General features: G+C 42.0%; 1 protein-coding gene across 5 annotated transcripts in view; it reads left to right on the top strand.

Annotated features, from left to right (window-relative positions):
- SEC24C (SEC24 homolog C, COPII coat complex component) overlaps positions 1-21439 on the top strand; it is a 42717-nt gene extending 21278 nt beyond the window's left edge. For all 5 annotated transcript variants that reach the window (XM_069980602.1, XM_069980604.1, XM_069980606.1 and 2 more), the window contains 15 exons: positions 2209-2347; positions 6466-6581; positions 7056-7180; positions 7267-7458; positions 8137-8230; positions 8312-8428; positions 10895-11065; positions 11208-11304; positions 13626-13771; positions 15509-15647; positions 17202-17320; positions 17439-17618; positions 17914-18105; positions 18789-18878; positions 19916-21439. In XM_069980602.1, coding sequence (XP_069836703.1) covers positions 2209-2347; positions 6466-6581; positions 7056-7180; positions 7267-7458; positions 8137-8230; positions 8312-8428; positions 10895-11065; positions 11208-11304; positions 13626-13771; positions 15509-15647; positions 17202-17320; positions 17439-17618; positions 17914-18105; positions 18789-18878; positions 19916-20056 — 2058 coding nt within the window. In that variant the 3' untranslated portion in view covers positions 20057-21439. The remainder of the gene's footprint in view (positions 1-2208; positions 2348-6465; positions 6582-7055; positions 7181-7266; positions 7459-8136; positions 8231-8311; positions 8429-10894; positions 11066-11207; positions 11305-13625; positions 13772-15508; positions 15648-17201; positions 17321-17438; positions 17619-17913; positions 18106-18788; positions 18879-19915) is intronic.
- The last annotated feature ends 4738 nt before the right edge of the window (positions 21440-26177 follow it).

Raw genomic sequence — 26177 nt, 5'->3', positions numbered from 1 at the left:
GCTAGGTTCACACTGCGTTTTCAGCATCCGTTTAACGCATCCGTTTTTTGCAAAAAACGCATGAAAAACGGATTGCAAAAAACGGATTCATTTGTGTGCATCCGTTTTTCCATTGACTTCCATTGTAAAAAAAAACGGATCCGTTTTTTTTGACGGACCAAAACGGACAAAAAAACGTTGCTGACCCTATTTTTCTGGACGTTAAAAAAAACGGATCCGTTAAACGGATGCTGAAAACGCAGTGTGAACCTAGCCTTACACAGGATATCTTCATATTACACTGCTGCTCATATACAGTCATCCAGCATCCAGGAAGAGAACAGCACAGATCTCTCCCCCCACACAATGGACTCTTCCAGCTCAGAAACAAACTGCCAAATAGTGACCGACAACTTTTCTTCAACCACGCTTATGTAATAGCGCCAGTGTCCTATTAGAATGTTGCTCATAATATATATTAATGAGCAAAACTAATAAAATTCATATCAAAACTCAATTTTAAATTGTTCTAAGATTTTTTTTAAAGCTGGAGTCGGTACATTTTTTCCGACTCCTGCCAAAACTAGTTCTAAATCCAACTCCACAGTCCTGCTGCTGGGGTACCGGGCTGTGAAGCGAGCTTAGCAGCTGAGCTATCAGCAGCCAGGCCCTCACCCTCAATGGCGGACTGCCACAATCGCGGCCTCTAAGTGACAAGAGCAGCTCCTTTCACTTAACAATCGGACCCCCTGCAGCGTGTCTGCGGGAGTCCCGATCGCATCGCCTGACTGCTGGAGGTCTCTTACCTGCAGTTAGGTTTCAGTCTTCTGATAGTCTGCCACAGGCAGGCTCTATCAGAAGATTGCCAACAACCCTGATCCCCGCTATGTTTTTGCATAGCAGTGATCAGTGAATGCAATCCACTGCATTCATGTAAAAGTCCCCTGGGAGGACTAAAAAAGTGTGATAAAATAAGAGTTTTTAAAAATGATGCAAAGCCCCTCCCCCAATAAAAGTCTAAATCACCCCCCCCCCCCTTCCCATTTTATAAATAAAACACACATAAATAATAACACATTATATACCGTAATGTGCGTAATTGTCCAAACTATTAAAATAAACCAATATTTCCTCACGGTGAATGGCGTGAACAAAAAACGGTAAAAAAAATGCACGGATTGTTAATTAAAAAAAAAAAAATTAATAAAAAGTGATCAATATGTCCAATCTACACAAAAACATGGCGCAAAAAATGACACCCCAAACAGCCCCGTAGGTGATAACATAAAAGCGCTATGAGTCACAATAGGGCCACTGTAAACACACCTATTTGCAAAAAAAAAAAAAAAAAGTTTTACTGTTAATAACAATAGTAAAATATTAGAAAAGCTATACAAAATGCATATTGCTGTATTCAGACTGACCTATGGAATACAGATAAATGTCAGTTTTACCGTAAAGTGCATTACGTAAACATGGAACCCCACAAAATTTGCAGAATTGCATTTTTATCCCAATTTCACCCCATAAATGATAATTTGGGGGTTCCGTCATTAATTTTATGGTAGATTGAAAGGCGCCATTACAAAGTACACCTGTTCCTGAAAAAAACAAGACCTCACATGGCTCAGTAGATGAAAAAAATAAGAGTTATAGCCTTTTAGAAAGCAAGAAGTAAAAAATGAAAATGCAAAACTGAAAATTGGCCCAGTCCAATTTAATGCTACAACGAATGTGATAAGAAGCAATCTTGCAATTTACAATATTTTTTGTTACCATGCTTTAAAAACATAGCTGTACTTGCTTGAAATCCAGGTACAATCTCCTAAAGGTAGCTTTTTGGTCTGGTTGGAAAAAGCGACAAAATGCAGGAAGTCCTGACAGGAAGACCTCATAGAGAAGGCCGTGATTAACGCAGATTAATGGATGCATTGAGCTGTGACACTCTGTACTGGTCGGGACTTCTTGCGCTTGTTTTTTGTTTTTTTAACCAGCACAAGACTAAAGAGCTGCCTTTAGGAGACTGGACCTGGGTACAAGTAACTGTAGTTTTGTTTTAAAGCATGATAACTAAGAAAAATGAATGTAAATTGCAGACTTGCTTTATTTTGCATCCCATATTTTACATTTTGAAAGTTATAATGACTGGTATCCTTTTAATATGCTGCTTTCGAATTGGAAACCATTTAGAAAAGTATGATCTAGTGTGTGTATTTTTTCTTTCTATAGTCCCCTCCTTGTGTAGTTGATCATGGTGAGACTGGACCCATTCGATGCAACAGATGTAAAGCCTATATGTGCCCTTATATGCAGTTCATTGAGGGTGGGAGAAGATTCCAGTGTTGCTTTTGCAGCTGTGTCACTGAAGGTGAGTTACTTATATTGCTTGTTTTTTTTACAAGGTTGTAGAGATGAGGAAGTACTACATGGTGCTCATGTAAAATAATAAGTCTCCTCCCCGCATGTTTGGTGGTTTAAATTAGCCAATAAAGATGCAGGGAAGGGGCTGGCACATCCTGCTATACCACAGCCATGTTGGCTGCTGGTCTAGCAGTGATTGGCCGGCTGCATCAGGTGACCTGGGTGTATATAGACCTAGGTCACCTTTTTGCTTGATTCACTTGCCTTATGTTAGCTGAGAGGCAGAGAACTTAGTTAACTACCTAACACCCAAAAGTCCTTTTCAGGACTAGCAATCTCAGTGTGACACCAGAAAAAAACCTATATTACATACAATTTACCAATAGTATACGATATACTGATACCAATAGAGGTACAGTATATTGGTGATGGTATATAGTTAGTATGTGCAGTTATATACTGTGCTACACTTTATTAGAGTACCCAGTAGAAGTACTTGCATTAGTCCCCAAATGATATTTCTTTGTGACCCAGAAAAAAAGCATCTGATTTACAGTATAGTATACCAGTAATAGATGGTCTACTCCAGTGATGGTTATCCTTGACACTCCAGCTGTTGCAAAACTACAATTCCTATGATACCTGGGCAGCCAAAGTCATATCTTTGGTTGTCCAGGCATGATGGGAATTGTAGTTTTGCATCAGCTGGAGTGTCAAGGTTAGCCATCACTGGTCTACTTAGCCTGATAATGGTACAGTATACAGTTAGTACAGCTGATGCATAGGCCCTGGAGTCTTAAATGCATCCATGTATGCCCCCCCCCCCCCCCCCTGTTGTTCCTATTCCATTTCTGTGGTGTTTTTATCACTGTCTGTGGTTTTCAGGGGCACCAGACACTCTCCCCTTGTAGGGTCTCCTGAAAAAATGGCATTAATGGGGTTTGTTTGAGCATTCGCGTATAGAAAAATACTCAACACAAATATAGACGTTTTTCAATGTTACCCACGGCTCTAATCATCCTCTATGGAGCCACCGGAAAGAGCCAAGTGCTTTGCTGAATGAGGTTATGAATGAATGGAACTGCGGGTCACGTGCTGTATGATTTCTTACTTGTCTCCTATTCTGTGGATAGGGTAGGGCTGGGCGGTATACCGCAAAAATACCGATACCGTCACTGGCGTCGGTTAACCGACCTCAACTTAGCCAGGACGGTATCTGCGGTAATTTTGTATTTCCCAGAGAGCTTCTGCACGCAGTCGCGGCCCGGCGTGAGCGCTGCACGTTATGTGCAGGGACGCCAGAATCAGAGCGGGAGGTGGAGGAGCAGCAGGGCCCAGGTGAGAATGCCCGAGTGCACAGCCCTCCCCCGCACCCGTCCAGTCTGAGCGCCCGCCCTCCTCCTGTCCCATCCGGCGTCCCTGCACACACAGGACATTAACGTGCAGCGCTCGCCGGGAGGGGGAGTTGGGGGACCGGCACCAATCCTGTCCGAGCGCCCTTCTCCTCCGGCCGGCGAGCGCTGCACGTTAATGTCCTGTGTGTGCAGGGACGCGGTGTGCGCGCGGGAAGTGGAGGAGCAGCAGGGTCCAGGGGAGAATGTTCCTGAGTGCACAGCCCTCCCCCCGTCCCGCCAATCCTGTCCTGTCCGGCGTCCCTGCACACACAGGACATTAACATGTGCAGCGCTCACCGGCCGGAGGAGAAGGGCGCTCGGACAGGACTGGTGCCGGTCCCCCCCCTCCTCCCGGCGAGCGCTGCACATTAATGTCGTGTGTGCAGGGACACCGGTCAGATCTCAAGGTGGAGGAGCATATGCATGCAGCTCCCTGTGTACCCATCCACCCCTGCCGGCCCCCCTGTGTACCCATCCACCCCTGCCGGCCCCCCTGTGTACCCATCCACCCCTGCCGGCCCCCCTGTGTACCCATCCACCCCTGCCGGCCCCCCTGTGTACCCATCCACCCCTGCCGGCCCCCCTGTGTACCCATCCACCCCTGCCGGCCCCCCTGTGTACCCATCCACCCCTGCCGGCCCCCCTGTGTACCCATCCACCCCTGCCGGCCCCCCTGTGTACCCATCCACCCCTGCCGGCCCCCCTGTGTACCCATCCACCCCTGCCGGCCCCCCTGTGTACCCATCCACCCCTGCCGGCCCCCCTGTGTACCCATCCACCCCTGCCGGCCCCCCTGTGTACCCATCCACCCCTGCCGGCCCCCCTGTGTACCCATCCACCCCTGCCGGCCCCCCTGTGTACCCATCCACCCCTGCCGGCCCCCCTGTGTACCCATCCACCCCTGCCGGCCCCCCTGTGTACCCATCCACCCCTGCCGGCCCCCCTGTGTACCCATCCACCCCTGCCGGCCCCCCTGTGTACCCATCCACCCCTGCCGGCCCCCCTGTGTACCCATCCACCCCTGCCCGCCCCCCTGTGTACCCATCCACCCCTGCCGGCCCCCCTGTGTACCCATCCACCCCTGCCGGCCCCCCTGTGTACCCATCCACCCCTGCCGGCCCCCCTGTGTACCCATCCACCCCTGCCGGCCCCCCTGTGTACCCATCCACCCCTGCCGGCCCCCCTGTGTACCCATCCACCCCTGCCGGCCCCCCTTTGTACCCATCCACCCCTACCCGCCCACCTGTGTACCCATACACCCCTGCCTGCTCCCCTGTGTACCCATCCACCCCTGCCGGCCCCCCTGTGTACCCATCCACCTCTGCCCGCTCCCCTGTGTACCCATACACCCCTGCCTGCCCCCCCGTACACCCCTGCCCACCTCCCCGTAGAGGAGATAGATAGGGAATAGATAGATAGAGAGCTAGATAGAGAGCTAGATCGATAGATAGATAGATAGGGAATAGATAGATATAGATAAAGCAGCAAGAGTCCGCAGCACACCAGCATGTAGTGAAGAGTGGTTCATTCCATCAAATAAGGTGCAGGATACGACGTTTCAATTCACTCCAGAATCATTTTCAAGCATGCTTATCTCTTCACTATATGCTGGTGTGCTGCGCACTCTTGCTGCTTTGTATTTTGGGATCCCCTGCCAAAGGCCTTTCTGTGTTCAGCACCCTCTACTTCAGCCTTGGATGTGCGTCTGTCACGAACGATAGATCGATATCTTTACAGCGTGTCAGTGCAGTGCCATCTACAGCCCCCTATAATGTACGTCCCTGTACTGTCACCTGTATATACTATATACCCATCATATATACTTTGGATACCTATAGTACATAGCTATATACCTGTATATACATGTCCTGTAGTGTGCACATAGCTGTATACCTGTATATACACGTCCTGTAGTGTGCACATAGCTGTATACCTGTATATACATGTCCTGTAGTGTGTACCTAGCTTGGGTTGCTGCTCATTGAGTTACTGTACTTTTTTTAACTTTATTGAAACAAACTATCCCCAGTTTGGCACGGCCGAGTGGGTGTGGCTTGTAAAAGGGGTGTGGCTTACAAAGGGGCGTGTCATAGTTATCGTCCAATTATCGTTACCGCAGCTACATATGCGATAAACCGCGATATTGATTTAGGCCAATATCGCCCAGCCCTAGGATAGGGGTCAAGTTTTTCGGTTGAAATACCCCTTTAAGTTGACAAACTCCATCACATGTGTCTGTGAGCCTATTTTTGTGCCCTTTACCCAAAAAAATAACATTGTGGGAGATAACATACCAGTCCCCCATGTGATGTAAATCAGTGGGATATTTAGTATGTTGCAGCTTAGACACTTTTTTTCTGCCTAGATTCAAGTTAACCAGCACTAAGGATTACCTCAGACACAAGTTTTGTGGTTTTTGGTGCTGAAGAGAAGATTTTTTTCATTCTTTCTGGCAATTTTTTCTGACATTCTCATTTTATTGTAAATTACTATAGGCATTTTTATGTCTGGTATTTTATCACCTACTGCTGCAATTCCCCTCTCCTAAACCTGAAGAACAGGGACCCCAAAATCCCTGCTGAATTGCCCTGCGAATTATGCATGTGTGACGCTGCTTTATTTATTTCAAGGAGCCGCTGAAGACAGACGTTTTCTGCTCATGCATTGATATATTTATACCTGTCTGCCATTACACATTGTTTATCTGTTTTCCTCAACCCTCTTTTTCCAGTGCCGCCTCACTACTTTCAGCACTTGGATCATACGGGGAAGAGAGTAGATTGTTATGATAGACCTGAACTCTCAATGGGATCCTATGAATTTACAGCAACTGTGGACTACTGCAAGGTGGGATAATCATTACTTGATAGAGGATAAAATCCTTTTACTCCTACATTAAGACCTGGCAGGTTAGAGATCATGTTATATTCTGGATTAATCGATCATCCAAGGAAAAAAAAATAATCAAAATATTCAAAGTTGACACACATGGCCCTTAGCCTACTATTACATGGGACGTTTGTCACTCCAGCGATCTTTTGTGCTGCCCGCCTGTATGACTGATCCTGCATTGTGAGGGTTCTGTGAAGGAGCATCAATCAAAGATCAGCGCCTGTTTACAGGCAAGATTGTTCAGTCTAATATGGCTTCTAGTTTTATCAATATCTAAAACTTCATTGTTAACTAACTCAGCTCTGACTGTTAGAATGTATTTTTTGCTTATTTTTTTCGTGTTTATATATGTTTCATTAATATATCTTTTTTTTTTTTTTTTTTTTTTTTTTTTTTTTTTTTTTTTTTTTTTTGGGTGAACATGAACAGAATAATAAATTTCCAAACCCCCCAGCCTTCATCTTCATGATAGATGTATCGTACAATGCCGTGAAGAGTGGTCTGGTTGCACTGATCTGTGAAGAACTGAAGCAGCTCATTGATTATCTTCCAAGGTTAGTATTTGAAAGTTTATTACAGTTTGAATTTTACTTCCATAAGCCATGATCCATTAATAAATTCTGTCTTTTCTGATTTCTAGGGAGGGTAACATGGAGGAATCTGTGATAAGGGTTGGGTTTGTGACCTACAACAAGGTTCTTCACTTTTATAATGTGAAAAGCTCCTTGGCACAGCCACAGATGATGGTTGTTTCTGATGTGGCTGATATGTTTGTCCCGTTGCTCGATGGATTCCTTGTCAATGTGAATGAATCGAGGACTGTCATTACCAGGTAATCGCAACTTTTTATTTGAATGAAAATGTCATAAATGTATGTCCTCCTATGTAATGCTTAAAGGGGTTGTCCAGCGAAAAAATGTTTTCTTTCAAATCAGCTGGTATCAGAAAGTTAAATAGATTTGTAATTTACTTCTATTTAAAAATCTCAAGTCTTCCCATACTTATAAGCTACTATATATCCTGCAGGAAGTGTTGTTTGTTTACATTCAGAAACAGTGCTCTCTACTGACATCTCTGGCGGAGTCAGGAACTGTCCTGAGCAGGAGAGGTTTTCTATGGGGACTTGCTGCTGCACTGGACAGTTCCTGACTCCGCCAGAGATGTCAGTAGAGAGCACTGTTTCTGAATGTAAACAAACAACACTTCCTGCAGGATATATAGTAGCTTATAAGTATGGAAAGACTTGAGATTTTTAAATAGAAGTAAATTACAAATCTATTTAACTTTCTGAAACCAGTTGATTTGAAAGAAAAAAAAATTTCACTGGACAACCCCTTTAAGGGTTGAGAACATTACATGGCTTCCATATTGTGTGTTTGTAGCATAGTAGGGGTATGGACACACAGGATGAATCCTTTGCTGAAAGTAGTGTAAATTTGGTTGTAGGCTAGCTGTGAAGGGGGATTGTCAACAGACTGTATGATTCAAAAAAAATAAAATCTTTCTGTAGTTTATTAGACCAGATTCCAGAGCTGTTTGCAGACACAAGAGAAACAGAGACTGTTTTTGCACCTGTTGTTCAAGCTGGTTTGGAAGCTCTGAAGGTAAGCAGCTGTAAGATGGTAATTCTATAATGATGTTGAGTCCTGCAGCTCTGCAGTTATCTTTTTGTATTTTCTTTCTAGGCAGCGGACTGCGCAGGGAAACTTTTTATTTTTCATACAACTCTTCCTATTGCTGAAGCACCAGGGAAGCTGAAGAACAGAGATGATAAAAAGCTGCTCAACACAGATAAAGAAAAGGTATCTATAACATCTGTTCACCCCAGTCCAATCTAATATACAATAAAATCCCTTTAGTCTAACATCAATGTTTTTGATTTTTTTTTTTTTTTGTGTAGCTTTTGGCTGGAGTAAAATAATTTATGATTATGTGCACGTTCACACAATAGTTTATGACACTGATTTTAGTGTGAATTCTACCCACATACAATGCATGGGAAGCCATGCCATAGTTAATATGGCGTAAAGAAAAAAATATGTCACTACCGATTTTTAAAGGGTCACTTTTTGACAAAGTTTTCACATTTAAACACCAGGTAGCCAGGATTGAATAGTGCTTCATTAGTATTGAAAACCGTTGCAGATTATAAGACCTACAGAGGGACAATACACAGCCAAAATCCTCAAGTATGGCTTGGCTTTTTGCTAATGATTCAGTGTTCAATTCACTGTGTGAACATGCCCTATGAGTTTATGAGGCAAATCTATACTCCATGTGGCATGTGTTTTTCTTTTGTAATTTCTTTAACTTTACAAATAATATATATTAAACATTTAAAGGCTATGGATATTTCTGAATAAATTTTTTTATAAAATTTATTACAAAGGAATTTGTTCCATTTTCACCTCCATGTCTTCACATATAGTGCAGACTGCTCTTGTTCATGGGGAAATCTGTCCCCTGCCCATTAGAAGATTGTTTAAAAGAGGAGCTGTAGACAAGGCCACCATGCAGCCATTATGCAGATTTTACCCAACAAGACAGAGCAGCCTTCTCTGTTAGGGTACGTTCACACGTACAGGATCTGCAGCAGATGACACAGATTTGAAGTTGCAGATTGAAAGCAAATCTGCAGCTTAAAATCTGTGCCATTAACCCCTTCGGGACCAGGCTAATTTTTGTTTTTGTGTTTTCGTTTTTTCCTCCTTGTGCTTAAAAGGCCATAGCACTTGCATTTTTACACCTACAGACCCACATGAGCCCTTATTTTTTGCGTCACTAATTGTACTTTGCAATGACAGGCTGAATTTTTGCATAAAGTATACTACGAAACCAGAAAAAAAATTCAAAGTGTGGTGAAATTAAAAAAAAAAATTTGGGGGGAATGTGTTTTTACGCCATTTGCCCTGGGGTAAGACTGACTTGTTATGCATGTTCCTCAAGTCGTTGCGATTAAAACGATATATAACATGTATAACTTATATTGTATCTGATGGCCTGTAAAAAATTCAAACCATTGTTAACAAATATACGTTCCTTAAAATCGCTCCATTCCCAGGCTTATATCGCTTTTATCCTTTGGTCTATGGGGCTGTATGAGGTGTCATTTTTTGCGCCATGATGTTTACTTTCTATCGGTACCTTGATTGCTCATATACAACTTTTTGATCGCTTTTTCTTACATTTTTTCTGGATTTGATGCGACCAAAAATGTGCAATTTTGCACTTTGGGATTTTTTTGCGCTGACGCTGTTTACCGTACGAGATAAGGAATGTGATTAATAGTTTGGGCGATTACGGACGCGACGATAGCAAACATGTTTATTTATTTACTTTAATTTATAACCTGGGAAAAGGGGGGTGATTCAGACTTTTATTAGGGGAGGGGGCTTTTTACTTATAACAATACTTTTTTTTTTTTTTTTTTTACATATACTAGAAGCCCCCCTGGGGGACTTCTAGTATATACACTTTGATCTCTCATTGAGATCTTTGCTGTATACAGCAGTTATACAGCAAAGATCAATGAGATCGGGACTCGTTTGCTTTCGGCTGCTGCAGCCGATAACAAACGAGTGCCGAGCCGGGGACGGCGCCATCCTGGAGCGGTCCCCGGCCGGTTTCAGTTACAGAGATCGCTCCTCCAGGATAACGTCCCAGAGGAGCGATCTCCTCCACTAGACACCAGGGAATTGCTCTATCCGGTAATCTGATGCAGCTGTCATGTTTGACAGCTGCATCTGATTACTGTATTAGCGGGCACGGCGATCGGACCGTGCCCGCTAATACCGGTGGTCCCGGGCTACAAGCGGCACCCGGGACCGCCGCGGTTCAGAGCGGGGTCGCCACGCGGCCCGGCTCTGAACGCCCGCACCCGCTCCAGGACGTACAGTTACGTCCTCGTGTGGGAAAGGGTTAAATATGCTGCAGATCTGCTGCAAACACTTTAGTGTTACTTTGCAGAAAATTGCCCAATAAAATGTTGCCAGTTTTTCAGCAATTCCACAGAATTGCGCAGTTCTTGCAAAAATAGTGCTGATTATTCTGTGAGAATAGCCTCAACACAAGCTGTAAGGGTATACTCTGCTTGTCATGGTTCTGTTGTGGTTTGTTTGTTTTCATTGATATGACGTGAATAAGAAAAATTGCAGTTAAACCCCCCTTAGCACAAATATGCGTGAATAAATCCCAATACAATTTCTAATGAAGAATTTTATTGCTTGGTTAAAAAAAAAATATGGTCAATTCTTTTTATTTTATCACAGACCCTATTCCAACCTCAAACAACTTTCTATAATAACCTGGCCAAGGATTGTGTAGCTCAGGGCTGCTGTGTGGATCTTTTCCTCTTTCCAAACCAGTACCTAGATGTGGCCACACTTAGTGTTGTTCCATACCAGACTGGTGGCTCCATTTACAAATACACCTTCTTTCAGGTAAGCATTTTTTGTTGTATCGATGGTTGTTTCTTCTACAAGAAGATATTCACTGTGCACATGTATTGGAGCAATTAGGCAGAACAAGTCCATGTGTACAATTACATGCTTGTTTCTTTACTTCTCACTTTTCCCCTGATAGATGGAAACTGATAAGGAGAGGTTTTTGAATGACCTGCGCAGAGATGTCCAGAAAGATATTGGCTTTGATGCAGTTATGAGGGTCAGAACTAGCACTGGTGAGTGTTTTCTATTAATAAAGGGATTGTTCACTAAGCTGCTGGGACTCGCTATAATCTATGGGAGAAGCTGGTGACAAGAGTTTAGTTCCTGTGCTGTGCCACCATATTGAAGCATTGAATTTTTCTCAACAGTGGGCCTCCCATGCCAGATAATTCCATTTGAGCAACTGCTATGACCTAGAGAGGGTGAAAGGGAGTTTTTAGGTTTTACTTTTGGTGCAGAACATACCTATATAGGTAGTTTAAAGAGGATGTACCACCCGGTACATCCTCTTTAACCTGAACCCACGGATCGATCGGCGCCGGAATGGGGAAGCCGGTGCCGCGGTCCGTTTTTCAGACCGCCTCCCGGTTCCCGTTCACGGCGCTGTTCGATCCAACAGTACCAGCCGGTGCTGAAGCACTGGAGGTTGGCTGGCCCGCCCCCAGTGGGAGGGAATTCCCTCCCCTGTATGACGCGGCCCATTCATTCTAAGCGAGCCGCGTCATACAGGGGAGGGAATTCCCTCCCACTGGGGGCAGGCCGGCCGACCTCCAGTGCTTCAGCACCGGCCGGTACCGCTGGATCGAACGGCGCCGTGCACAGGAACCGGGAGGCGGTCCGAAAACGGCGGTCCGTGACGGCGCCGATCGATCCGTGGGTTCAGGTTAAAGAGGATGTACCGGGCGGTACATCCTCTTTAACCTTTATCAACAGTCTGCATTAGAGAAGACCAGTCCTGGTTATTTTACCCCTCAGATGCTTTGATGAAAAGCGATTGCATCTAAATGATCAAACAATGGTAGATGTCTAACATACAATCACAATGTCCCTGTGAGTTTCCCCAGCTGTTGGGTGTCTAAAGAAAGCTACATGGTTTGCCATGTTTGTATACCTATTATGAACTGTCTGAGAAATTAGACACAATCTAATAGGCTATCCTCATTTCATACTGGCGAGCACAAACGCACTGCAATACAGAATTACTGCAAAGTATTATAGAAGCATGATCTCTCAAAACAATAGTAATAAATGTGTGTGTATGTGTTAAAGGGTTTTGAGGGAATAGTAATATCATTCTGTATATGTTTGTCCCTCTTTATATCCTTCCCTTCTTTGCTCATATTACTTTATGTAAATAAAACCTCACTATGTAGAAACAGAACTTTACCAAAAAAACTAAAATATTCTACAAATCGCAGTGAGGATTATAATCTACACTGCACAATACAATGCAAATATAATAGATATACCATAGCTTACAGGTCACTAATAAAACATACACATGTCACCCAGCACCTAGTAATACAACACATAAACCCCTGCTACCCAGCATACATACACACATGCAATCTTATCCCTGGACTATGATACATAGTCAGACAATGTCTAGGTCTGATGGAGGTTGTAGAAATCTGCCTCCCCCTGTCTAGGGGGAGGGGGGATGGTGTGATGTGGAGGAAGCTGTGAGGACCCTGGTGTAGTCTTGTTGGGTTAGTGTCCTCCTAAGATCCTCCTTAGCTCAGAAGTGCAGGGTTTTTAAAACCCTTGGATGAGCTGTGGAAACAAGATATATACACTAAACACAAGTAGTATAGCTGCAAATATAAAAACACTATAAAAATGGAAGCAGTATTAAATTGACTGCAATAGTACCATGTACTAGTGCTACAAAGAGTACCTTGCTTGCAACTTGGTATCAGCCTACAGCCAGCGCAAACGTGGAGCAGTCTTTTTGCACCAGCGCTGTGGCTTGTGTTAAGATTTTGACCACTAATTTAGAATTGATGGCTTACCAAGAGGATAAATAATCAACCTGGATAACACCTTTTACTTAGGGTGCGTTTACACAGAGAGATTTATCTGACAGATTTTGGAAGCCAAAGCCAGGAATGGATTTGAATAGAGGATAGATCCCAGTCTTTCCTTTATTACCTGATCCCTGTTTATAGTCTGTTTTTGACTTTGGCTTCAAAGATCTGTCAGATAAATCTGTATGTGTAAACGCACCATAAGTAGATCTAATGTATCCCATATTGGTACACTAAAAACTAAATGTCATCTCACAAAAAGCCCCCTTAAAGCTCTGTCAGTGGTAAAAAAAAAAAATAATTTACATTAATAGTGTTATTTGGTTGCAAGTAGTAGTAATAATGACACACAGAATAAAATCATATTTTTTTTCCACAGCATTGACCATACAGTAAAAGGGACAAACTGAATGTTTTTAAAATATTAGGGCTCTTGGAGTGCATTGATTAAAAATAATAATAAATTGCTTTGAAGCTTAATATTTAGAAGATATATTGTGTGCAGTAAAATGCCACTTCTGTTCCAGGTGTCCGGGCAACTGACTTTTTTGGGGCTTTTTACATGAGCAACACTACAGATGTTGAATTAGCGGGACTGGATTGTGATAAAACCATTACTGTTGAATTCAAGCATGATGATAAACTAAATGAAGATATTGGTGCCCTTCTCCAGGTATGACAAGCGTAACCCCCACGTGTCACTAGAACTGACTGTGTAATGTATTCCGTAATGCATGGGCTTTATGTGACATATTATTGTGATTTCTCTTTCTCTGCCGTAGGGTATGTGCACACTGAGGAAAACACCTGTTCAGTCTTTGAGGGGCGGCGGAATCTGCCTCCCCATAGAATGGATATAACCTTAAAAAAAAAAACATCAAAAGATCAAAACCAACCACAAATTATTTGAAAAATTCATAATCTTTATTGCAACAATTAATTCCCCATAAAAAACATATACACACAATACACTACATTGGACACTCAATGAGGGTCGGACGTTATCATGGACTGCGTTCACACCTGCAGAGTATGTAACTGCAGAACAATTGATTAGTAAGTCTGTTCTTTATATATAACACATAATTGTACATATGCCCACTAATATGACCAACAAGCGAAACGCGTTGGGGTGTGGAGAGGAGGTGCCAGCATCCATGGCCACTGGGTCTGAGACTGTGTAAGTGTGGGTGATGGTATACACTGGACTTATGGCCATGGAATGATTTATATGCTGCTATCAGGCTTAGATGGACTAGTGCATTTGTTAGGGGATTGATATTATGAGATCGATTTGCTGCTAATAGTGGTTACTGCTCTGTTTACTTACATTGCTGCTATTTATATTTTTTGTGATCAACTTCTTACTTATATGTATTATAATGACATCTTTTGGCCATTAGGGTGTAGTGCAATAGTCTCATAACACTGCATAGGATTGATATATTGGTCATATTAGTGGGCATATGTTCAATTATGTGCTATATATAAAGAACAGACTTACTAATCAATTGTTCTGCAGTTACATATTCTGCAGGTGTGAACACGGTCCATGATAATGTCCGGCCCTCATTGAGTTTTTTTTAAAGTGTCCAATGTAGTGTATTGTGTTTGTATATGTTTTTTATGGGGATTAATTGTTGCAATAAAGATTATGAATTTTTCCAATAATTTGTGGTTGGTTTTGATATTTTGAGGATTTTTTAGGTTATATATGTTACAAGGTAACCTCATACTGAATTTGGAGAATTGGTGGTGTTCTTATATAGGCTATATCACCAAAGAATGGAGTCTGTGGCACAGACAGAGATTGAAGCAGGAGCGCAGGGACAAGTGGCGAAATCGGCTGCAAGTCCTCCGCCTGTTTTCCTCAGTGTGTTCCCTTAAACAGCTCTCCTCACATACTGATTTATTCTTTCCACCTGGGAGTAAATGCATACATTGACAACTAGGTGTTGCCAGTTTTGTTGTGTCCCCCCTACACAAATACTGTCCAATTAGTGATGACCTTATCTTAGGGTCCATTTACACAGAAAGATTATCTGCCAAAGATTTGAAGCCAAAGCCAGGAATGGACTATAAACAAAGATCAGGTCATAAAGGAAAACCTGAGATTTTTCCTCTTTTCAAATCCATTCCGGGCTTTGGCTTCAAATCGTTGGCAGATAATCTGGCAGATAATCTTTCTGTGTAAATGGACCCTTACTGTAAGGCCACACCCGTTCGACAAAAAAGAATAGAATTGCCCAGTTGACAATTTACTGATGAAATAATTCAACAAAGAGTAAAAATTCTCTGCAATTATATGTTGTTTTTCTTGAGAAATGCAAGTATCTAGGAGGCTTATCAGGAAATGAATAAAAAAAAATAGGTGATTGAATTTACAGTACCTGCTTTCTTTGTTTTATAGTGTGCTGTACTGTACACCAGCATTGGAGGTCAGCGCAGACTTCGTGTCCACAATATGGCTTTGAATTGCTGCACACAGTTGGCAGATTTATATCGAAACTGTGAGACGGACACACTTATCAATTACTTTGCCAAGTTTGGTAAGTCTCTTCCTGTGTTTCACATGCACTGTAAGCTAATATCGCTGCTTTATCATCATTTAGAGTTGGTGGTTTATGCAGCTATTGTCTAGAGGCAAGGGTAGTCAGCTCACCTCATAAGTATAGTAAGGTCCCAGCACAATTCTAATCTTGTTATGGAATAAAGCATTATCATTTTAACATTCTATTTGGAGTTATTATTGGCACATCCTATTGTCTAGAGACCTGTCTATTGTAATATTTAGCTCACTTTTTTAAGTCCTTAGTTCAGTTACATGTTGTGTCTGCATATATTAACCTGGCGTGGAGGAGGTTCAGTATGACTTAGTATGATGTGTAATCTCCCCAGTGTCTTGATACATGCTATATCTGTTTACATTTTAAGAACTTAAATACTTGACTGAGCACTCCTTCTATTGGGTCATTAGTTGTTTTTTTTTTATTATTATTTGGTAAATTTGAGAGACATGGTAGTTTCCCAATCAAAACTGAAAATATATAAATGTCACCTATTTTCCTCCTTCATTGGCTCATCGCATGACCTGTGATGTTACCTACTCATCCTGCTCCAGTGACATCCTATATACCAGGCGAAGACTCTCAATCCCTAGCCTAAACACAAAGTATACGGAACCTTGCTGGCGCAGGAAGAGTCAGCAACCTACTGCTGAAGTGGACCACAGAAGCATTTTCAGGGCACTAAGCAAATTATAAATTTTTCTGGTTGCAGTTAGTTAGTGGTGGAGAATCTGTCATCAGAAACTTACCTAAAATTTTACTGGCGTTCCTATTTGTATGTAAATGTAACCTGTGGAAATGTGTAAAGTTGGATGTACACTTAAGTAGATTTTCTTACCACAGACCATGCAATAATTGGGTGTCACATCTGTTATGAGATTGCAGGAATGGGGATCTCCTGACCCACATTTCACCCAAATGAAGCAGACCATTTAAGTGCTGATGAGTGGTGGATTGCTTATTGGACATTTATAGCCTGTGGATAGGCCATAAATATCTGTGGAGGGGAAACCCAAAAGAACGCACTATACCGGTGGCTACTTCTCTGCATACAGTTGCAGTTGACACAGTAAAATTGTCTTATAGTGGGTATGTCCCACTGTGGCCAATGCTGTGCGCCAGCCCTATTATTAAAATACAGCTTCTGCACAGAACTTTGCCAGTGTGCAAGGTACCCTTTAAGAATTTCCTTAGCAATCTTTTTGTTGGCTGCTTTCAGCTGGAATATATATCCTTACACAGAACACACATCATCTCAGGCTGATTTCTCAAACATGAGCATGGGTTTATTGTAGACACCAGTGCTGGTTGCCCCTAGATCCCGATAAATCAGAGCACCTTTAAGATGTACAGCATAAATCAGTCCGTAGCACATTTTGTCCTCTTCGGACAGAATTTTTTTGCCGAAATGTGTTGAAGTGAAAATATGGGATGATTTGTGAAATTTAGCTAATTGTACAGGGCAAACAACTTTGCTATGTATTGACTTTATGCCATTTGTTATCTTATAATGTCTATATATCTCTGTGTTTACAGCATACAGAGGAGTTCTAAATAACCCAACAAAGACTGTTAGAGATTCCCTTATTAGTCAGTGTGCACAGATCCTGGCCTGTTATCGCAAGAATTGTGCTAGCCCTTCATCTGCTGGACAGGTATCTAGAGCTTATGAAGACACTTATGTGTGGTGGCGTTGGCTTTTTTCTTTTAATTCCTGTCTTGTAAGGTATAAATAAATAACACTGAGCTCATAAACCCTTTCTATTGTTCCAGCTGATCCTCCCAGAATGCATGAAGCTGCTTCCTGTCTACCTGAACTGTATACTTAAAAGTGATGTGTTGCAGCCTGGTCCTGAAGTGACTATTGATGACCGGGCCTATATCCGCCAGTTTGTTTCTTCCATGGATGTTGCAGATACCAATGTCTTTTTCTACCCAAGACTTTTGCCTTTTGTGAGTGTTTTTTCTTGTATGCAAATTCAATATAGAATTGTCCCTAATGGAGTTACTGTAGCAGCCAGTTTGCCACCAAAGTATGTTATCTGCATCACATCATTGCTTATAGCCCTTGAATTTTTAATACAGGACTGCACAAAGCAGTGCCATCACTACTTTTTATGCTATGCATCTTTTTTTGTGTTAGGGAAATGCTATTTAGGTAGAACTGCATGTTTTTTTTTTTTTTTTAGTTTTAAGCATGGTTTTACCAAAGTGAACAACCCATAACTATAATGTCGTCTTCTTGCAGTCCAAAGTAGATCCTGCCAGCGATTCTCTGCCCGTGGCTATTCGTACCTCAGAAGAACGACTCTCTAAGGGTGACATATATATACTCGAAAATGGCCTAAATTTATTTATCTGGGTTGGTGCAAATGTGCAGCAGGCCCTTATCCAGAACCTTTTTGGCGTTTCCTCTTTTAGTCAAATAGACTGCAATCTGGTAAGTTGAAGGAGATCGATATCACACATAGTTGCGAGCAGGCCATTCAGATTAATGTTTGTCTATGTAATACATGATTATGTTGGGTCTGTACAGCAGGAACCACTGACTGCAGAAACTTGCTCTTCTGGCTTATAGTGGGATCTTTCTAAATGCAGCATATACAGATGTGCTTAGAGAGATTCTCAGACACCAAACAGTTTAGCATATGCTTGTCATTATTAGTACAATTATGCTTAATCACATAAGACTTTGGACTGTATACCCTACTGCCCTCTAAATAGGTGTAAAGGTTTTTATGTGTTTATGTACTGGTATAGTTAACACTATGGGGGAAATTAAGATCAACATCTCATACACCAGTCTTAAGTAAAAGTCCTCTGGTTTAAGATGCGCCAGATGTATTAAGAGGCAAAAGCCTCTTCATTTGGAGCATCTTTTGCACTGTCCATGCACCAGACTTACAAAACTATTCCAGTTAATAGCTGGAATATAATTGTAGCCGCACTTTTGTCAAAGTCTGGCAGAGGCCATGTCGCCTCCACCAAGCCCTGCCTATGCTTATATGAAGCTGGCCTAAAAAATGGTCAAGGAATAAGCAGCTTGCTATTTTGTTGTGTAGGTTTGAAGTATAGTTTTATGTATCTTTGACATACAGTTACCTGTGAATTTTCTGTCCATAGAGTGCTTTACCAGTCCTGGATAATCCAGTCTCAAATAAAATGCATGCCATTATCACCATGTTCAGAGCACAGAGACCGCGATACATGAAGGTAAGACAATTGTTTGTTTGTTTTTATTTCCCTGTGGACAAAACCCTTATGAGTGTTTATTTAATGCACAATGAACTTGTTTTTATTGCCACTGTATGAGGGAAAAAAAATTCTGATTAACTTCATTAAAATCTGATTTTAAAAATATTGATTTGTTATACTGCAAAAAGACCACAGCAGATCCACAGCACATATGGTGTGTGTTAATGTACCTTTTAAGCATATTTATTTTATCTTATCTTTATTGCTTGAAACATTACAGGGACACACAATTAAGTCCTGTTACAATTATGTCGATATCGTGGTAAATACTTATAATCAAAGTATTTTAGGAGAGATACTTTTATTGGCCAACAAAAGATTGTTAGAGCTGTGAGCTTTTGGGCTTCACAAGATCCCTTCGTCAGACAAGTTCACAAAGGGATCTTGTGAATCCCGAAAGCTCACAGCTCTAACAATTTTTTGTTGGCCAATAAAGCTATCACTCCTAAAATACTTTGATTACAAGTATATACCACAATATGGATTTTTCTGGCTAACCCGGTACCATACTATACATTTTTTTTCTAATGTCGATTAGAAGAATCCCGGCACTCACCAAATTGAGTTTTGCTTGTTTATTCAGTGCACAACCTCATGAGGTACATGAGGATGTGTCTCGGCGTATAGCCTTCATCAGCTGATGAAGGCTATATGCTGAAACGCGTCCTCCTGTAGCACTGAATAAACAAACATAACTCAACTTGGTGAGTGCTGGGATTCTTCCTATCGCTATTTCTGGGACACTTCCCTGCCACGAGCACCACTATTACAGAGTGCTGTCTCCCTAACTATACAACTGTTACGATTATGTGACCACAATTAGGCTGTGATAGGCATCCATATGTGGGGATGGGTTAAACCTTCCCCCCTCATTCTGCACAGTAATTGCATTCAGTTTACTCATATGTTTTATGATATACAGATGAAACAAAATAATAAGCAGGGAAACTTATATGTATGAAACTTACATATGTTTTCTCAATTTAATCTCTTAGTTGCTGGTCGTCAAGCAAGATGACAAGCTCGAGATGTTTTTCAAACACCTGTTGGTAGAAGACAAGAACCTAAATGGAGGTGCTTCCTATGTAGATTTCCTTTGTCACATGCACAAGGAGATCCGACAGCTTCTAAGTTAGAGCTAAGAAGGCATGATGGTTCTCACCTGCATTGACATTGGAGATATTATGCTAACCACCTTGGTCTTTTTACTATGCTACTACAACCAGGACACCAAATAACAGATGTGCTTTCTTTTCTGATTGGTCCGCCCTTGTCTTCTATTTTAAATGATTCCCTTTCTTCACAACTTTTCCTGCCTTTCCCTAAAATGAAAAAAAAAAAAAAGAAAACAAACACTTAAATTAGAATTACTTCAGAAAATGGTCTTAAGAGAGCCAATAAATATTTTCAGACAATAATACATTCATCTGTCTATAAAACCATTTATATTGAAGACTATACAGGTCACTAAGGGACATCCATTGCAACTTCTACTGCTAATATAGGAAGCATTTTTAACTCTGGGAGGAGCTTGTGGAATCCGCAGAATTGAAATAATATCAGATTTATTGTACTGGAAAAGATTGACGTGAATGGATTTAATTGCTGTATTTATACTTAGAGCGTCTCAATAAATGTGGTGAATCTGATATGAAGCATCACTTCAATGTAAAATGTAATTGTTTTTAAAGATTGTAACACATGACCACATGGTTGAAAAAAATAAATCTATCTCCCCTCAGCATGATTTCAGATAAATGCTCCTCCCCTGGAAATGATCTTCTCCTCTAAATAGTGAATTTTGTTGTCCACAATGAATTGGTCCATAAAGTAGGCTTTACATTAGTAGCTGTTGTGTAGAGCTGGCTGCCCAATATAAATCTGCATTATTTCCATTACCGCTCCATTCACTGACTTTGCATTTCAGTTTATCTTTGTATGCATAGATGGAAGAGCTGAGTAAAACAAATGACTGTAGAAAACTAGAATAATGCAATCCTACATGTATAATTTTGTATACAAAAAGTATAGCATAATGATTGCCCGATGGTTTAAGTAAACTTATAACCAAGCTTCTGACAAGAATACATAGGTTCTCGGGAAAAGATGGCCATATATTGTGGATATCAGCACTGATGATGTTCCTGAACCTGTGTGTTAAACTACTGAGAAATCAAGAATATATGTCCGTGTTTCTTTTGCTTCTGTTTTAAGGCTTTAAAGTTGGGGACTACATAAACATTGGGTAGGTTATGTATTTTGTTTTAACTAAAACTGTCTGCATACACAGAGGTAATTTTCTGGGGAGACCTGATGAGAAATGATTTAAGGTTTCTTAAGGGTAGGTTCACACATACCCTATCACATCGGATTTGATGGTGCGGATCCGCACCAGATTTGATCTAAATAACTGAACACAGCATCAAATCTGCTGCGGATCCTGTACGTGTGAACGCACCCTAAATCATTGTCTTATCCTGACAAAGGCGCTGAGCTTTCCACAAGCCTTAAAGAGGTTGGCCACTTTATAGTAAAATAGATCAGTACAAAGTATTAGTATATATATACTGACAGCAGCTTCCTGTGTACCTCATAGACCGAAAATCAGACTCCCCTGCACCAGGCTGGGCTGCCCTGCTCTGTTTTGTTTCTGTCCATTAAATGGCCGACATGGAGGAGCATGTGACCATACCCTGCCCCCTGTGTCTTCTATAGACCCATACAGGCTCAGTGATGGACACGGGGGTCGAGGCATGGTCACATGCTTCTCCATGTCGGCAGTCTTATGGACCAAAACACCACAGAGCAGGGCAGTACAGCCTGGAGGAGGGGAGTCTGATTTTAGCTGATTTTAGCTGTATGAGGTATACAGGAGACTGCTGTCAGTATATACAGTGAGTACAGCTACTAATACTGTACAATGAGCTGTTTAACTATAAAGTGGCCAACCCCTTTAAATATTAAAGGAATCCTGTCACACACCCCAAACCCCCCCCCACCCGGTGCAGCCCCTGGAAACTTACCCTTTCCGACAAGTCCAGTTCCTGGAGCTGGTCCCAGGACGAAGATATCAGCGCCCGAAGCCATGCACGTGCGCCGCTGAGGTGAGTCAGACGCCTATAGAGAATGAATGGAGCAGTCATTCTCTATGGGCACCAGACTTATCTCAGAGGTGCGCGCGCACAGCTTCCAGGTTCGTCGGAAAGGGTAAGTATCCGGGGGCTGCATCGGGGGGGGGGGGGGGGGGGCGGTCGTCTCTGTGGCCTGGTGGCAGGTTCCCTTTTAAGCATTCCATGCCCTGTTCCATCGTTGCTGCCAGCCGCCCTGCATGTGTCACTTCGTTGAGCCGAAGAGACATCAAGAACAGCAATGAAGAGTTCTCCTCAAAAGGTTTATCTGTTCCTCATGAAGTCCTTCAGACGTTTATTTATGGTAGATGACTGTCAGTATTTTCCCTCTTATAATAAGCATCAAAAACCAATTAGATTGCTCAGAAAATACAGGGTCTTAGCCACCTTGGTACCAGTGCTTAGTATTAATTGCTGTGTTGATTTCAAGATGGAAACAATATAAATTATATATTAAAAAATCTTTTTTTTTTCCTTGTTGTTTTTGCCATTGTATCTTTGAATTTGTAAAGAAATAAATACAGATCTTTTTTTTTTTAGTTTGAATTGCCTATGGAAAATTACTTTACAACTCTGCCTTAATTGAATGGTTTAGGTACAGTGAGTCAAAAGTGTTAGGACATCCTTTTATTTCAGAAACGAAAGAGAAAATCGCATATCTGAATACCCCAGCAAGTAATGGGTGAGGGGGTCTATTTCTTAGGATATGTCTGGAACATGGCTGCCATCTTGGGTGAAGGGAACGTTTTTTCCAATTGGAAGGTGATCATGTAACTTATATCAAAGAGGACCAGAATTGTCTCAGAAGTCAATTGTCACAAAGAGATTTATATCTATATCAATACAGAAAGTTGCAGCAACAACATTCCCTGTGATGCACAGCTATTTGAAGTGTTCACTGTGTTATCCATGGTGCTGAACACAGAGCTGAAGTTCGAACACAAAGGAACTTTGTGTTAACTTTTGAACCATTAGAGATCTTGCAAACATGCAGAAATCAATTTTTGAGACAATTATGGTCTTTGTTATGCTACACGACCACCTTCCCATTGAAAAAACTTATCATTGATCCACTATGGCAGTTTTCAAGATGGTGGCCATGTTCCAGGCATAGCCTAAAATATAGGCCCCTCACCCAGTATTTCAAGGGGCATTTAGATAGATCATTTTCCTTTTAGTTTCTGGCAAAAAAAAGTGCCTTGAGCTCTCTAATCTGTGGTTCAGGATTCTCTGAGTGCCCAGGGGGTGGTCCCTAGAAAGGCATGAGTCCATGGTTAGTTAGCCCATCTCCTCATATTCACTTCTTGGTGCTTGTTATCATTCACATGGGAGTAGGCATATGCAAGTGGGCACAGAGGTGGTGGATGACAGGCTTATTAACCCTAGACTCTAAGGGGTCATTCACATGCCTGTAGATATTCGTCCATATACCGACTGTGTTCTGCGGGTTTGACCTGTGAGCTCCCAGCATCATGATTAATTATGTCAGGAGCTCTTAAATAGTTTAAAGCTTTGTGCCTGTGTGATAATGTAAATAGTAGCCATTCCGCGCTATGCCGATGTGAGGCAGGGTATTGAGTTGGAACACCTGGCTGTGTGGATACAGTTAAAAGGATACAATGTGATTCTATAGAGAATGTAACACTATAACATGAGTAATTGTGGTTGGGATCGCAAAACTGACCGTGTACTGACACAGCTGCGCGGCTGTGTCCAGCTCCCACAAAAACAAGATTATAAGTGTGAACAAAAACACCTTGACCTGTAAGAAGCCCTCATCAATCTCATTTGATAGTAAAAATCTAAAGTTGTGGTCGATTTACACAGCAAGATTATCTGACAGATTATCTGCCAAAGATTTGAAGGCAAAGCCAGAAATGGATTTGAAAAGAGGAGAAGTCTCAGGCTTTCCTTTTTGACCTGATCTCTGTTTATAGTCTGTTTCTGGCTTTGGCAGATAATCTGTCAAATAATCGTTCTGTGTAAATGGACCCTTATAGCTCTCTATCCTCCAAAGAAGAATACAGTTAAACATACAAAAATAAACCTTTTATATGGTCAAGAAAATAAATGGTAATGGTAGCCAAACCAGTCTCTCTTCAAAATGGAGATACCCATATAGAGACTGCCATTATCAGGATTTTATTGACTGGAAAAAACTTTATTTACTATAAGCTGTCAACTGTTAACATATGGTATCTACCGAAGCAATACAGGTTAAAACTCAATGTGGTTTGTATCACAAGAGTACAATATACAACAAAGGCAAGAACACTTACACTGTACTACAACAACATTCTAATAAAGCTTTCCATCTGGTCCCTACTGCAATGCACAAAAAGGTTAAAGGTTTCCTCTTTGCCTACTAGGACAGAATAACACACCTGATTAGTAAATCAGCATTATTAATCGAACAGTCAGGCATGCCTTGCCTATAAAGACGACAACCAGATGTTTTTTTTCTAGTGTCCTGCTGACAGATGTTCTATTGTTTTTTTTAATCCTCTGGCTGGCATACTGAGTGAACGCCTCGGCTTAGCCCATCAGCTAAGTGTGTGGCAAGCCTGGAAGTTTTCCTGCGCTGGGCCCTCCTCTAAGTTCCCCTGAACTGTTCAGCAGGTCTGGATACCCTGCACATCACCTATGAAGCCTCCCTCCCGCTGGAATATAGAAGTTCTCCCACCTCACCTCCCCAGTAGACCAGTCAAAGGGATCTGCGTGTCCGCCCCTTTTAGGGTATGCTGGCGAGTTGTAGATGTTTCTAAGGCACAGTTTTCCTGGATTCTGGGTCAGATGGCAGGCATATTCTGTCTGAGGTCCCCATAGGCCTTATTTGCCCCGCCTCCCTAGTACAAAGTCATCTTCTATTGGTCTGGGGGCTGTCCAGTATTTGTGATGCCATTACAGTCTCCTATCAGAGTGGGATATGTCCATTATGATGCTGTTCCGCCTCCCCTAAATAATGTAATCTGCTATTGGCTGTAGGCCAGGTGGCGGGCAGAAGATGACATTTGTTCCCTGCTTACTGGCTTCACTGCTCATTCCTTCTTTGTGATGTCAGCTCCCTCTGATTGGCTGTTGGAGGTGGAGCCTTGATGAGCAGGCAGTTTTTGAGTTCATTTATACCCAGCAGTGCTGCTCTTGGATTAGGAGCCTAATTTGTTCCCGGACTGTGCTTGTAATCCAAATCCACTCTTAAACCAAAGCAAATTTTTCTATAAGAAATCATAGAAATGTAGACAATTGGTTCCACACCCCAAAAATAATTTATTATTCTGAATAACATGTAAAACTAATGAAACAAACATTCAGAAACAGCAGAATATGTGATATTATAAGTTACTGTAAGTAATGGAGAGGATGGAAAACACAAGGACTGACAGAGACTGCAGGGAGCATGAAGGAATGGGCAGGGAAGATGTGGGCACATACATGCTGCACTCTCTGTCTGGGGAGAGAGGGGTTACAGCTATGGAGAGATTACCTCCACAGTCCTGTCCCCTAATGAAAGCCTCAGCCTGAAGTGGATCTGCTATGATTTGCAAAAAATTGCAATTCATATCGTGCCTGAACAGCCAAAGCAAAGCTTTGGCTCTCCAGGCACGATGGGAATTGTAGTTTTGCAACAGCTGGAAGGCCAAATGTTCCCCATCCCTGGTTTATTGTATGAATAAATATTTATCTTGCTTATGAATTCTTATAGGGGTACCCTGCTCTGTATAGCACTTTGTGATTTTTTATTTTTTTTTTTATTTTTTTTTTTAAAGAGTCACTGTCATATTGTTGTTGTTTTTTTTTGCAGAAATCAATAGTACAGGCGATTTAAAGAAACTTTGTAATATTACAAAGTTAATAGTATTAATAGTATTACACGGCCTGACTCTGAGGAGCAAGCAAGCACTGTGAGCGCTCGTTTGCTACTCCTTCCCCGCTCACTGCTGCCGCTATTCCACATGGCTGCAGGGAGCGGGTAAGTCCGGGAAGGGCCGGGGGCTGCCCGGGTGATCGCTCAGGCAGCCCATAGGATATAGCGGTGGTCTGCTGCTTCCGCTCCTGCACCACGGAGCGGCGGCAGCAGATCGCTGCTATATAAGTAGTTTGTCTTACAACATATTGAAAGACAAATGAC

Source organism: Dendropsophus ebraccatus, chromosome 8 (assembly GCF_027789765.1).
Source record: "Dendropsophus ebraccatus isolate aDenEbr1 chromosome 8, aDenEbr1.pat, whole genome shotgun sequence".
In the NCBI taxonomy this organism is placed as follows: domain Eukaryota; kingdom Metazoa; phylum Chordata; class Amphibia; order Anura; family Hylidae; genus Dendropsophus; species Dendropsophus ebraccatus.
Note: the sequence above shows the minus strand (reverse complement) of the source record. Positions and strands in the feature narration are given on the sequence as shown.